General features: G+C 41.8%; 1 protein-coding gene across 6 annotated transcripts in view; it reads left to right on the top strand.

The window, feature by feature from the left end:
- Positions 1-3,282: 3,282 nt before the first annotated feature.
- ATF1 (activating transcription factor 1) overlaps positions 3,283-15,280 on the top strand; it is a 52,757-nt gene continuing 40,759 nt past the window's right edge. The window contains exons 1-2 of one of the 6 annotated variants that reach the window (XM_058558281.1): positions 3,283-3,838; positions 10,557-10,655. In XM_058558281.1, the coding sequence (XP_058414264.1) occupies positions 10,563-10,655 (93 nt within the window). In that variant the 5' untranslated portion in view covers positions 3,283-3,838; positions 10,557-10,562. The remainder of the gene's footprint in view (positions 3,839-10,556; positions 10,656-15,280) is intronic. The other 5 variants (XM_058558280.1, XR_009222541.1, XM_058558278.1 and 2 more) reach the window with 5 other exon arrangements.

Raw genomic sequence — 15,280 nt, 5'->3', positions numbered from 1 at the left:
GGTTCCTCCGGGGGCCGGTCCAGTGGCGTAGTGGTTAAGTTCGAGCATTCTGCTTCGGCAGCTCGAGGTTCGCTGGTTTGGATCCTGGGCACAGACCTGCTCACCACTGATCAAGCCATGCTGAGGCAGCATCCCACATAGAACTAGAAGCACCTAGAACTAGGATATGCAACTATATACTGGGGCTTTGGGGAGAAGAAAGAAAAAGAGGAAGATTTGCAACAGATGTTAGCTCAGGGCCAATCTTCTTCTTCTTCAAAAAAAAAATCAGAAGAATAATATTAAAAAAAAAAAAAAGCTTCCTCTAGTAAACTGAATTTCAGTTCTAAGCTGTCTTGCTACAACTCTGTAATCACAGTCTTGAAGGTAAATAATTTGTTTGCTTATACAATCCAACTAACACAATAACCAGTACTTGTCCTTATACAGTTTTACTAGTGGAACCAGCTAGGAGGCTACTATAGTATACAATGCAAGAAATAATGATAGCCTGGACTAAGATGGTAGTGGTGGGGTACAGAGAAGGGGAAGAGGTCACAAGGAAAATATTTCTTCTGTATCCAGGTGTATTAGCCTTCTAGAAATAACAGCAACCAAAGTAAGCTGGTTTAAGTAGAAAAGTGCTATTCATTACAAGGACACAGTGTGACTCATGAGACCTAAGGGCTGTGGCAGGCAGCTGTGTCTCCAGCAGCCTCTGGAACTGGGGCCTAGAAAGCCACTGGGTTGCTCTCTCAGCTCATCTGCATTATTTACAGATGGAAGAGGCTCATTACAAAGCTCTTAAGCTTTAGGTCCATTTACCTAGAGAAAGACTAATTTTTGTCCAAAGACAAATTTCCATAGGGGAGAGTGATGGGCCAGCTTGGGTCAGGTGCCCATTGTTGGTAAGATATGGATGACTGTGAGAAGTTCCCATAAAGAGGAGGAGGGATAGATGGACAGCCATATAGTTGTCCACTACTCCAAGGGCCTCACAGACTAGTTCTATGCATTCATCTTGGGCGTAGTTAACATGAAGCAACAAACAGTTTCAGAGCTAAGTTATCTGGGACCACCCTGTTTCAGGAGTGTTAGCTGAAACTGTATGGTAGTAGTTCATACAACCTCTGCAGGCATTTAGGACCTATCCTTGCTTAGGTTTTCCTGTGTGTTTACACTTGAGTATCGAAGAAGGACAAAACAAAAAGAAACAAAAACAATGAAGCCTATTTTTTCAGACCGCAAAGCGTACATCTATTAGCTTTAAATAATTTCTGCCTTTTGAGAAATGGGCTGGTCTGGATACCGTTTCACGGCTCTCAAGTCCTCCACTCCAGCTCAGTCCTTTTGTTAATCCATGAGGATTCTCAGGAAGTGTGGCCACTTATGGTTTTTAGCTAAAATTCCAGTAGTTACATTACCGTATCTTCCATATTAATATCTAACATTTAGTTAGTGCTTACTCTGGCAGGAAAGTCTCTAACTTTAGATGTATTCAACTCATTCAATCTACAAAACTCTATGGGACAGGTAGTATTATTAAACCCATCTCATTATAACGTCTCTCTCGCCTAACTAGAAACCCCGTGCGCCAGAAGGGCCAAACAGGTGCCATCACTGGCTTGACCACTTTGTTTTAAAACAATCATCTTTGGCTCTTGAAAGATAGGTTTCTTTGTTTCACTTTATTTCCTCACTTCTAAAGTCAAAGACCTGTCCGTTTGGTTTATAAAACGCCTACTATTCAGATAGAACTGTGTATATCATAACCAAGACTTCTTTTTGTCTTTATCTACAGTTATTCCTCAGGTTCAGAAGAGTGGTAGGTACAGCTTGTGACACTTCCATGAGAAAGAAACAAGGATGGTGGAAATATTTGTGAGTGGCAGTGTTGCAGAGCACAATATTTGATGTAGACTTAAGATGCTTTACAAGTGGAAAAGGAGCTAAAGAGAGAGCGGCCCATGCACATTTTGAAGTTTTCAGTAAAATTTAATTTCTTTTGATGGTAACATTTTTCAGTCCCCCCATCCTTCTTTTACTGATCAACATTTGTTAGGCATTTTGTGTTCCAAGGAAGAAACAACCAAATGCAAAAGAACAATCAATTTACAGCCAGCCTTCCAGCCATTATTATTCTAAATTCTAGAACGAGTGACACTGGACCTTGTTAATCAAGAAAGGCTCATGTCCGAGAATGTTTTTCCCCACTCCTTACCTTTATAGAGCATTTTGCTTTCCTATGGTATATGACATTTTGATTCTTTAAATAATGCTGGGACATGGGCTGAGTATTTTATACTTTCCCCAATTTTGATAATGAGAAGACAAGCTTAGAGAGGTTGGGTAATTTGCCTGATCAAAAATATATAACAAGGGCAGTCACTTGTTTTAGCTTTTAACAGAGAGGCAACAATGTTTGCTGAATGAATGACAATGGCTAAACGTTAGTGAGTTCTTAGGGGTGTCTCCAATAAAGTAACTCTTTGAGCTTTAAATCACATTATCTGGCCCTAAAGGTCAAAACCAGGAAGGGCTCTATCCACTAAGCCAGTTTCCTACATTGGAGATCTCAAACTAGTAAAATTTCAGAAAAATTCTGGAACTTTTTATTTTGTCAGGAGCATACTAAAAGATTTATCATTTGTTGTTTATCATCACTATAATATAAGCCATAAAAGAACATATTACAAGGAAATGGACAAAGAAAAAATTCATACTGATGCATAACCCCTTCTCCAGAAGGGCAGACACACATTAGGCGTCCCACATATAAAGCAGGGGAAGATGGGCACAGACGTTAGCCAGGGCCAGTCTTCCTCAGCAAAAAGAGGATGGACGATTGGCATGTGATGTTAGCTGGTCTTCCTCACAAAACAAATAAAAATAAAAAAATAAAATTAAGTTTTGGCAATGTATTAAAATGACAGTGTAGCCTTTTATTTTATGACACTCCATTGTACGTAACTTTTTTCTAAACAGTTTAACAGTTGGAGTAAACCTGTGCTTCGGCGTGACACAAAGGGGAACTCAAAACACCCTACCGGCACCCTGTGATTTTTTTAACCAGTCTTTGTAGAAAATCCTTTCATATGGGATAAAGGATACGACTCTTAAGGCAGTTGCATGGGGTTAAGAGTCTGGGTGAACTAAGAGAAGCCGAGGAGAACAAGCCTCCGTGCTTCAAGTCACTTCTCCAGCCAGAAGCGGACGGGGGGGGCGGGGGTCAGGGCCAGGCCCCCAGCGCTTGGCCTGACCACGCAGAGCAAGCGGGAGCTGAGCTGAGCTGAGCGCGACGCCGCTAACCGATGGAAACGGCCCCAACTCAAGCGGCCTCCCGACACCACCGAGCCGGGGACGGCCTCCGAAAACAGACGTGTGCGAGGAGTGGGGGCAGAGCTCCTGAAGAGAAAAGGAACCGCAGCCAACTTTCACCTCCAACTCCCGCCAGGGGAACACCTTCAGGAGCCCCAATCTTCCATTCCGAGGAGACCCGGAACAAGATGGCGGCGCGTCACGTGGGCGACGCGGTGACGTGAGACGGCGGCCCGCGCGGAGGGAGCGCCTTAACCTCACCCCCCACGCTCACTTACTCAGTTTTGCCCCCCCTTCCCTCCCCCGCCCCCGGCCTGGTGTAGATCATGCCGCTAGTGGCGGCCCTGACTGCCGAGGAAACGGTAGCCTAGGACGGTTGGCTGTTGAGTGACACAGGTTCTCCCCGCCCCGCCTGACCCCCGAGAAAGAGGCACGTCCCCCGCTGCGTGAGGGGGTGGGGAAGTGGGCTGTGAATTCGGATCCACCTGGGAGGGGGGAGTGGAAGTTCCCGCCCCGGACAGCGGCTAGGCAGCAGCCACAGGTAAGCGGGAGGCGGGGGTGGGACGTGCCCCTGAGTCCCCGGGCAGGGGGAGGGCGCGGGGACGCGGCGCCGGCTGGGACGCCGAGCCGGGTCGCGCGCCGGGTGGGGGTCGCGCGCGGGCGGCCGCGGTGGGGGAGGGGCGCGGCGGGCGCGCGGCGGAAGGGGGTGGGGCTGCCGCTGTCCCCCGGCCGAGCGCGCTTCCGGTTCTCGCGCCGAGGCCCAGCTGTGCCAGTTCTGTCGTCGGTCTCCTCCTGCTCCCGCCCCGCAATCAAATTAACCCGGAGACCTCCGGCCGCGGGGTGGCTTTCGCCTCTGAAGCCGCCTCTCTGCGGCCCAAGGCGTGCGCCCTCCGTCGAAGCTCTCGGAGTTGGGGCGGGAAGCAGCGGGGAGGGCGGCGTGGCCTTGGCCTCCGCGCGGGGCCCGAGACCGGTTATCTCCCCAGGGAGCCCCCGAGCGCACCGGGCGGCCTCGGGGTGCCAGGTCCGGGCCGGCCCGCCGGGGAGGGGGAAAAGCCCTTATCCTCATGGCGCTTACAGTCGAGACACAGCAAACTACTCACACAGACACACGACAGTCGTGGGGCGGTGCAGCCGAGGAGCGAGGGAGGAGGGTGGGGAATGACAAGCCCGTCTGTTTATCTCGGGGCAGACGGTCAAACGGGGGCAACTTTCTCTTTGATTTTCTCCCGTATCATAAAACCAAGCATGGTATTTCACAGCGTCAGCTGGGCTGTGGAGCGTGCAGCTCAATCAATTGCAAATTACTCTAGATGCTAAATCCTGCCTAGTTTAATTTTTGAGGAGCCATGGGCTAGTGATAGTCATTGAGAGCCTTTACGCTTCTGAGGCTTTTTCAGCATAGATTTGGCAAGCGTCTTTGTCGACTGGCCTCGTTTGTGATAAGAGTTTGTACACTGTTTGTTTATGTTCGCAAAATGCATTTTATCCTGAGAATTTTGTTACCAGTAGAAATATGCAGTTTTACTAAAATGCTGTTTTTCCTAGACACTTTATAATGTGGAGTTACCTCGATGTCTCAATTGGAATCAAGAGTGTTGTCCTAAAGTTGAATGTGTTAGCCCTGTTGTTTGTCGTTATCCTTTGAGGTTCCGTTTGGTCTGTGATACATCTGTGCAGTACTACTATATCACCAGTAGGTGGCAGTCCCTTTTAAAAATGCTTTTTTTTTCACGTCATCCCATTTATTTATAATGAATTTCCAGCTCTCAAGTAGTGTTTTCTTGTGCTTGAATTGCCCTGTTTCTTTTTTTTTTTTTTTGGTGAGGAGTATTGGCCCTAAGCTAACATCTGCCAATTCTCCTCTTTTTTTTTTGCTGAGGAAGACTGGCTGTGGGCTAACATCCATGCCCATCTTCCTCCACTTTATATGGGATGCTGCTACAGCATGGCCTGACAAGCAGTGCGTCGGTTTGTGCCCAGGATCTGAACTGGCAAACCCCAGGCCGCCGCAGCGGAGCGTGCGCACTTAACCGCTTGCGCCACCGGCCCAGCCCCTGAATTGCCCTGTTTCTAAAGCTGGGTTGAAGTAATTGTCTAAGATATTTCTTTAACCATTATTTCTATCAGTTTTAAGTAGGTAAACCCAATAAACACATTGATTTATTCAGCAATAATAAATGTGCAATGTATTAGAGCTATATTGGGAACAGAATGTGGTCTTTGACTCCCTAGAGCTTGCATTATGGTGGGGAAACAGAAAACAGGCCATTACAGTCTGTGCTAAGTGTCATGAGAAGAGGGGTAACATGTGCTGTGGGGATACAGCCCGAGGTCCTAGACCAGTCTAGGGGAGACATGAAAGTTTGCCTGGGAGAATAACTCATAGGAATAGGCCACATGAAGAGAAGGGGAATATTGTTTCTGGCAGACGGAATAGCATATGTAAAAGCCTGAAGGTTAGAGAAAGCAAAGCAGACATAGATCTGAAAGAAATTCAGTATGACTAATTGGAGCAATTTTGAGGGGAGATCATGAATTCAATTGTGGAAATGTTGAGCAAGGGACTCCTTGCCCTCAAGCTTATCATAGTTCAGCATCCTCTCCAGATGAGGAAACTAAGACCCACTTCATTCATCAGATGAGAATACTGTAGTGTCTTTGACTATTTACTGCATATGTGAGGGTCTCTGTTGGGCACAGAGCATACATTCACATGCTACAGGCGCTGTCCTTAGGCTCCTCAAGACTGGCGGAAACAGACATGCCAATAAACACAGTTCGGGGTGTTAAGTAACCTCATTAGAAACATCTGCAAGGCATAGTGGAAGCATTAAGGAGGGAAGGACCTGTAGCAGTCGGGAACATAATATTTGGATGAAACTTGAAAAGAGAGTAGGAGTTTATGAGGCGGAAAAGTTGGGAATATGAGGGTATTCCTGGAAGAGGGGCAGTGTGAAAGAAAAGAACATGGACTTTGGATTAAAACAGATCTGGCTTCAGGTCTTGCATTCACATTTTACTGTGAGATCTGCAGTAAATGACAATTTCTTCGAGCCTCAATTCACACATCTATAAAATGGAATCCAGGAGATGATATATAAAAAAGCTCTTAGTTTAGTGCCTAGCATATAATGTTCCTTTCTTTGCAAGCTTTCTTAAAAGTGCCATGCCTTTACTTACATTGTCTATATGTCAGCAAGATCACAGCTTGCTGTGATTTCTCAGCTCCCCAAGTTCATTTCCATCGAATTTACTTTCATTTTAGCTGTATTTCACTGCCCCCTTGTCATTCTGCACGACTTGGGGTTGTCTCATGTTAAGCTTCCAGCTGCTGCTTGGGCGTTACTTGATTTTTACAGAAAATGCCTTTGTAAACATAAAATTTATTGTGTTGAGCAACTTTTTAAACAGATTGTTAATCTTCAGTTTTATGAATGATAGCTAAAAAAAGTGAGCAAATAAAGGTTATACTCTGATAATATCATTAAAAAATATGGAGTATGTATTGTTGTTCATAATGAGATGAAGCTATAAAGGTGTTTTCATTTTGGAAAAAAGCTAAGCAGTTGATTAGTCTTTTAAAAATCATGGAAAATAGGTTATCTTCTTTTCTATAGAAAATGTGATTGTAATAATTGTCCAAAATGTTATTTGCTGACTGTAGTGGCTTTTACTAGGAAATGTGTATTGTTTTGTTGATCATGTTAGTTTCCATTAGATATAGGATATCTTAATGATATTGTTATGGGGGGGAAATCAGTGAGTCACACAGAAAATAGAAAAAGTATCATTTCCAGTATTTTAACAAGGTTTTAAAAAATTGCCTATGGTTTCTTTCAATGCTTTAGCACTACACCTTTTTTTTTCTTCTTTGCTCTATATCCTAACTTACGTCTTCTGAAATGGGGTGTTTAAAAAGCCCTTTTCAATAGAGATGGTATGTAGAAAATATATTAATTCCATCTTTGATGCTGTCTGTGTGTTTAGTCTGTGAGATTATACTTGTATCAGTTTAGACTAAAAATCGTTGCACTTTTTTTTTTTTAAATTTTATTTTTACCCCAAAGCCCCAGTAGATAGCTGTATGTCATAGTTGCACATCCTTCTAGTTGCTGTATGTGGGACGCGGCCTCAGCATGGCCGGAGAAGCGGTGCGTCGGTACGTGCCTGGGATCCGAACCTGGGCCACCAGTAGCGGAGCGCGTGCACCTAACCGCTAAGCCACGGGGCTGGCCTGTTGCACTCTTTTTGAAGAAGAGACTATATGTATGCTTAGGAAACACTAGATGAATTTATCAAAATTAAAAGTTCTTAAAAAATCGTATTTAAGTCATATTGGAAAAATATTTGTATCAACATGATAGAAATAAAATTTGTATGAAGAAATAATATAGGCTAATAAGAAAAATACTAAGATCTAGTGGATGGACAAATAATATGAACAGATAGGTCACACAAGTTGTAATGGAGAATTAAAGAAACGTAAAGCAGTGTACCATTTTTCACCTATCATGTTAGTAATGACTTTTTAAAAATTTCCCGTTGCTTTCTCTTGTGCTTCTGATGGACTATAATTCTCTCAGAAAACTTGAAATATTCATACTCCTTGATCAAGTAATTCTCTTTTTTGGAATATATACTATGGAAATGATTTTAATTACAGAAAAAGTTTTATGTACCAAAGATATTAATCACAATATTGCTTTGTTTGGCAAAAAAATATGAATTATGTACTTTCACTGGATGGAATATTATATAGCTTTTAAATATGTTTCTATTTAAAACCTAGAAACTATTTGTGATAAATGGTAACAGGATTTGTGAGGATACAAAATTGTACATACAGTATGTTTATGACTTCCTAAAAGTTATGGAAAGAGAAGACTGAGAAGAAACTAAATAATATCATAATTAAGATTTTGTCATCCTTTTTCCTTTCTGTTATATATTTTCCATGTTAGGAAAAAAAAAGGCTAGTGATAGGGCCAGCCCCGTGGCTTAGCGGTTAAGTGCGCGCGCTCTGCTGCTGGCAGCCGGAGTTCGGATCCCGGGCGCGCACCGACGCACCGCTTCTCCGGCCATGCTGAGGCCGCGTCCCACATACAGCAACTAGAAGGATGTGCAGCTATGACATACAACTATCTACTGGGGCTTTGGGGGAAAAAATAAATAAATAAAATTATAAAACAATACTTAGCCTTAAAAAAAAAAAGGCTAGTGATATATTTAGAGGGAAAAAATTAACACTTTGTGTTTGAGGTAATTTTATACCTTTTCTGAATGACTAAAAACAATAGCTTCAATCCAGATGTTAAGAATGAATTTCTGTCTTCTGATCTCAAAGAAAAAATGAAGAAGAAAGAATATGTAGGCTTAAACTTCACAGTTACTAAGTCGGTGATGCTAAGGGCCACTACAGTTGCCCTCTCTCTCTCTAAAACAATTTTAAAATTGTGGTAAAATACACATAACATAAAATTTACTGTCTTAACCATTTTTAAGTATACGGTTTAGTAGTGTTAAGTACATGACATTGTTGTGCAGCCAGTCTGCAGAACTTTTTCATACCCATTAAACAACGAGTCTCCATTTCCCCCTTCTTCCAGCCCCTGGCAACTGCCCTTCTGCTTTCTGTTTCTATGGGTTTGGCTGCTCTAGGTACCTTATATAAGTGAAATCACACAGTATTTGTCTTTTCGTGACTGGCTTATTTCACTTAGCGTAATGTCCACAAGGTTCATCCATGTTGTAGCATGTGTCACGATTTCCTTCCTTTTTTCAGGCTGAATGATATTCTGTTGTATGTATATACCATATTTTGTTTATCTATTCATCCATCGATGAACATTTGGGTTGCTTTCACCTTTTGGCTATTGTGAATAATGCTGCTGCGCACATGGGTGTATAAATATCTCTTTAAGACCCTGCTTTCAGGGCCGGCCCCGTGGCTTAGCGCTTAAGTGCCCGCGCTCCGCTGCTGGCAGCCTGGGTTCGGATCCCGATCCCGGGCGCGCACCGACACACCCCTTCTCCGGTCATGCTGAGGCGGCATCCCACATACAGCAACTAGAAGGATGTGCAGCTGTGACATACAACAATCTACTGGGGCTTTGGGGGGAAAAATAAATAAATAAAATAAAAAAAAAGATAATGTTTAAAAAAAAAAAAAAAAAGACCCTGCTTTCAGTTCTTTTGGATATACACCCAGAAGTGGAATTGCTGGATCATATAGTAATTCTATCTTTAATTTTTTGAGTAACCACCATACTATTTTCCATAGTGGCTGCAGCATTTTACATTCCCAATCACAGTGCACAAATGTTCCAATTTCTCCACATCGTCACCAACACTTATTTTCTGTTTCTTTGGTGTTAGCCATCCTAATGGGTGTGAGGTGATAATCTCATTGTAGTTTTGATTTGCATTTCCCTCATGGTTTGTGATATTGAGCATCTTTTCAGATGTTTGTGGCCAGCCCTCTCTTTTCTTTTTGTCTTTGCACATAACCATAAAAACTTTAAATTCTATCCAAATCATTTACCAGTGTTTTTCTAAGTGGTTCTCATCCCGTTTGACATATTCCATCTCTCACAACCTGTTTATGCTTATTATCACTTAGCCTACGTATCCTGCATATTGATTATCTAGATCATCTAGATCTTTAGAACCTCCTTGGGTATAGTTTTATTTATGTATTTATTTAGTTCAACTTTTACTCAGTAAATTTCATATATAAAACTATATGGGCAATTAGAAACTGTTCCCTAGACTGGAGAAAGGAATGCTTGTGTCCGTGGGCAGGAAGACTGTCACACTTCTTGAATAGGATAACGTTTGAAAATTTAGTCACAATAATTTATGTACATGTTTTGCCATTTTAAATGTTCATGTGGATCAGAATTCAAAAAATTTAAAAGAATATGCAAGAAAAAGTCTCTTTTCTATCTCTGTACCGTAGCTACCAGTTCTCTTCCATGGAGGCAACCAAGTTATTAGTTTTTACACATCTCTGCAGTATACTGTACATATTCTGTAGCACTTTTGATTTGCCATTTTTTAAGATCTTATAATTAGATTGCTACACACCCAGAACAGAGTTGTGGGAACATATTGAGCGTGGATAAACTGAGCTCAGCCTATAGTATAGAAAAGCTTTGTCTTGTTCCTCTGAAATTATATGCATGTTAAAAGAAATGGCTTAAGATTTCTTGAAAATGAAGTTAGAAAACGTCTTTTAACTGACTTTTTTCCCCTTATAGTTGATTATGGAAGATTCCCACAAGAGTAACACTTCAGAGACAGCACCTCAACCTGGGTCAGCAGTTCAAGGAGCTCATATTTCTCAGATTGCTCAACAGGTAAGGCAGTGCTCAGCCAGAATAGTGAGCCAGTTAGTATTTTTATGCAGATTAATCTGTTGTTTCACAGCTCTAGTTGCTAATGTTCAAAAAAATAACCAAGCGAAAAAAACTGTAAAATGTTGAAATGCATGGAAGGAAGGTAGATTTGATTTAAATATTTTCTAAAGATCATTCGGTTTTATCTTCTTTTATAAAAAGTATATTTAGTGTTGTTTTACTACATATATACTTCTCAAAACTTGGAGAAGTAGATTTCATTTTATGTGATAGATGATTATTTAGATTTTTTTCCAGACTAATTTTGTTGCTGCAAAAGAAAAATGAAAAATTATTTGGCTCTTTGAACTCACTTGAAACAGAGACTAATAGTTTCAGGAGGTAAACCATCTTCAATAGATATATTGTGGATATATAGGAAATATTTTTGCTGAACTGGAAAATAGGTTTATTCATTAGAGAACTGAAATTGACAGGCCTGCATATTGTAGAACTGATGATATTTTTTTAAATTTCAAATTGTCTGATCCATGCACCTGACCCACTTCAAGGAAAAAAGCTGAAAGTATTTGTTGCCAGAGATAAGATTTGAACTTTCAAGCAAAAATTAGAATTCTGGAAAACTTGTATTCACCATCGTGAACTTGACAGCTTCCCAGTAGTTACAAACTTTTTAGTTAAAAAATTGTGTTATAAAACCATGCATTGGTATAAGATCCATTCAGAGTACAAGACAGACCAATGGATTTTCTTGTTAACAGAATACACTAAGTTCAGATTGTACATTGCAAACAACCTTTAAGAAACTACAGCCTGTTGAGTTTTGATGTGGTATCAGAGAAGAATATCTACAATCCTCTGAAAAGACTATTAAAACACTCCTCCCTTTTCTACATATCTCTGTGAAGCCAGACTTTCTTCATATACCTCAACCAAAACAACATAGGGCAACATATTTAATGTAGAAGCAGATAAGAGAATTCAGCCATTTTCTCTTAGCTCAGACATTAAAGAGATGTGCAGAAATATAAAACAGTGCCATTCTCTCACTAATTTTGGGGGGGAAATTTAGTTAATGGAAATATATTATTTATGTTATTAACATGTAATGGATTTGTTATTAATTTATTATTATTAGTAATGGATTGTTATTTTAAAATGAATTGTTAAGTATTTTTAAAATTTCTGTTTTAATTTTAAATGTATTAGAAAAATCCCACATAAATAAGAGTTCTTTGGGGTCCTCAATAATTTTTAAGAATGTAAAAAGGCCTTGAGACCAAAAAGTTTGAGAACCAAGGACCTAAAGGGTTAATCCTTCAAGCTTGATGCATTCTTCTCTATTATTTGGCTATATCTGTGAAGAATAATGGTATCTTCTCCAGATGGTGCTGGAAAAATAATGATGGAATGTTTTGGTTACCTTTCCGTTAATGGAACCCTTCACAGAAATGTTTTAATTTAGTTGGCTTAGTTATATATTTCAGTTATTTTGGTTAGGTGTGAATGTTTTCAAAGTTTCCTCAGAACCATATTTACAATAAGGTAGAATAAGTACATTTCTAGGTGGTAAATAATTTTATAGTGATTTTTAAAAATAATGTCACTAACTTCATATCCAAATTCTTATGGCTTGACTACTTTATTAGACTCTAAATTCTGTAAGGAGAGAGTATCTAATACAGTAATATTTATTCAATCATTCAGTATAAGCTGGGCATATAACAATGAACAAAAGACTCAGCTCTCACAGAACTTACGTTCTAGTTTTGCGAAGACAGGCAATAAAACAGGTATCAGTTGGTAATATGTGCTATGGAGGCTAATAAAGCAGGGTAGGAGAGATAGGGGAGTTGTTGGTAGGGATAGGAGGACTTGCCCTTTTATATAAGGTGATCAGAGAGGTCCTATCTGTGCAAATACCTCTTCAATTATTTGGACCAAGACTTGTAAAACTCTGAGACTCATATGTGCTTGGCATAGTTAAGGAGCAGCAAGGAGGCCGGTGTGGTGGGAGAGGGATGAATGAGGGGAGAGTGATACAACATGAGGCAGAGAGGTTTTGGCTGGGAGGGGGAGTGCCAGATAATGTAGGCCTGTATGCCACTGTAAGATTTTTGGCTTTTAATCTGGGTGAGATGGGGAACCTTTGGAGTGTTTTGAGTAAAAAACATTATCTGACTGATATTTTAATAGGATCACTCTGGTTGCTCTGTGGAGTGGAAGCAGGAAAATAAGTTAGGAGGCTGTTATAGTAACGTGCATGAGAGATGCCAGTGGCTTGGGCCAAGTGGGTAGCAGTGGTGGTGGTGAGATAAAATTAGATTCTGGATAGAATTTGGTTATAAAGTCAACAGTGTTTGCTTTTGGATTGGATGTGGGTTTTAGAGAAAAAAAGGAGTCAAAATTGACTACAGTTTTTGGCTTGAACAACTGTAAGAATGGAGTTGCCATTTATTGAGTGGACAACAGTGGAGCATGTTTTTCTTTTCTTTTTGGGGGGATGTTGGTAATCAGGAAATTGGCATTTAGGCATGTTAAGTTTGTGATACTATCTGTATTAGTTTTCTATGCTGCACAAATTTGGTCACTTCAAACAGCACACATTAATTATCTCACAGTTGCTGTGGGGTCAGGAACTTCTTAGCTGGGTTCTCTGCTGCAGTTTCACCAGGCTGCAATCAAGGTATTGGCTAGGGCTGGATTCTTATCTGGAGGCTAGACTGGAGAAGACTCCACTTCCAAGCTTACTCAGGTTGTTGGCAGAATTTATTTTGTTGCAGCTGTAGGACTGAGAGCTTCAGTTTTTTGTTGGCTGGAGGGCACCCTCAGCTGTTAGAGGTTACCTGCAATTTGCTGCCCTGGGGCCCTTTCCATAAGCGGTTTACAGCATGGCAGTCCAGCAAGAGAATGAGAGAGAGTCTACTGGCAAGATGCAGTCTTATATAACATAATGGAGGGAATGATAGCCCATTCCTTTGCCACAAAGTGTAACATAATCATGGGAATGACATCCCATCACCTTTGCCTTATTCTTTTTTTTTTTTTTTTTTTTTGTGAGGAAGATCAGCCCTGAGCTAACATCCGTGCTAATCCTCCTCTTTTTGCTGAGGAAGACCGGCTCTGAGCTGACATCTATTGCCAATCCTCCACCTTTTTTTTTTCCCCCAAAGCCCCAGTAGATAGTTGTATGTCATAGTTGCACATCCTTCTAGTTGCTGTATGTGGGACGCGGCCTCAGCATGGCCGGAGTAGCGGTGCGTTGGTGTGCGCCCAGGATCTGAACCCGGGCCGCCAGTAGCGGAGCGCGCGCACTTAACCGCTAAGCCATGGGGCCAGCCCGACCTTTGCCTTATTCTTTTGGTTAGAAGCAAGTCACAGGTCCCTCCCACACTCAAGGGGAGAGGATTACACAAAGGAGGTGGGGATCATGGGGGCCACCTTAGAGTTTGTCTGCCAAACCATACAAGTAGATTTGTCCAGTAGGAAGTCAGATATATATGGTCTAGAGTCCAGGAGAGAGGTCCAGACTAGAAATGTAAATTTAGGAGTTGTGAATATATAGGTGGTATTGAAACTCACGGGGTGATTTCTGGCTTCCACTTACCATGTAGAAAGCTGGAAAGAGTATTACTCCCACCTTAAAACAAGAATAAGCTGTAATATACAAAATCATAACTTCTCTCAACCCATCAGAGGTGAGATGTGGGCATGGCTCACCTGTAGCAGAGCACAGGAAGAAGGCAGGGCTGTCATCTAGGGGGAAAGAAGAATTTAGCTAAATTTTTAATGAATTGCTAAAGTCTAAGTGTAGGCTAGCATGAGAATATAGAACCCTTGGGAGCTACAGACATAGGGTAGGTTAACACCCACTTGTAGGCTTTTCTCCAAGGACGTCCAGCAGTTGCTCCTGAGAAAGACTGGGGAAAGCAAGGGAGACCAGAGAAACGCTCGCTAGGTGGTCCAGGCCTGCCTGGACCGTTTTTCCCTGTGGAAAAGAGCTTTAAGCCACTGGGGGAAAGGAATAAACCCTGTTTTCCATTGTGGCTTTGAGAAGTAAAAAAAAAAAAGAAAACCCATAAGCCCTGAGGGAAGGGCAGGAAGCTGTCCTGGGTTCAGACCATTAGTTTTCCTACTACTGGGAGAAAGCCCCACCCCTGAGACCCAGGGATATAGGGCTTGCCTGAGACTGAGACTGGGCCAGGATAACAGAGAAAACCTCCCTGTCCCCCACCAGCAAGTAAAGCAACAGCAGTCTACCCCTGGGGAGAGGCAAGAGTATGGAGAGTGCCTCTGGGGCCGGTGCATAGAGAAAGCCTAAAACTGAGGGTGGAAAAACCAGAAAAACGCTCTGGCTAACCAGCCCCAACCCTAGGCAGGTCACACTAGAGGAATTTGAAGCTGGTACTGCACTTAAGGTAATCGTAATAACAAAACCCAAACCCAGCTCAATTTCTGAATAGACTGACTCAACCCTTCCCCCTCAGCTCTCCCCTAATAGCCTAGTAGAAAAAGAAGTGTGCCCCTTTTTAGGCATAAATACTGTTTCCTCAGTCTCTACTGTCTTACAGGATGTCCATCATTCAGGCAAAAACTATGAAATACATACAAAACAAGAAAAAATA

Source organism: Diceros bicornis, chromosome 17 (assembly GCF_020826845.1).
Source record: "Diceros bicornis minor isolate mBicDic1 chromosome 17, mDicBic1.mat.cur, whole genome shotgun sequence".
Lineage (NCBI taxonomy): Eukaryota > Metazoa > Chordata > Mammalia > Perissodactyla > Rhinocerotidae > Diceros > Diceros bicornis.
The sequence above is the reverse complement of the archived record's forward strand: the minus strand, read 5'-3'. Positions and strand labels throughout refer to the sequence as shown.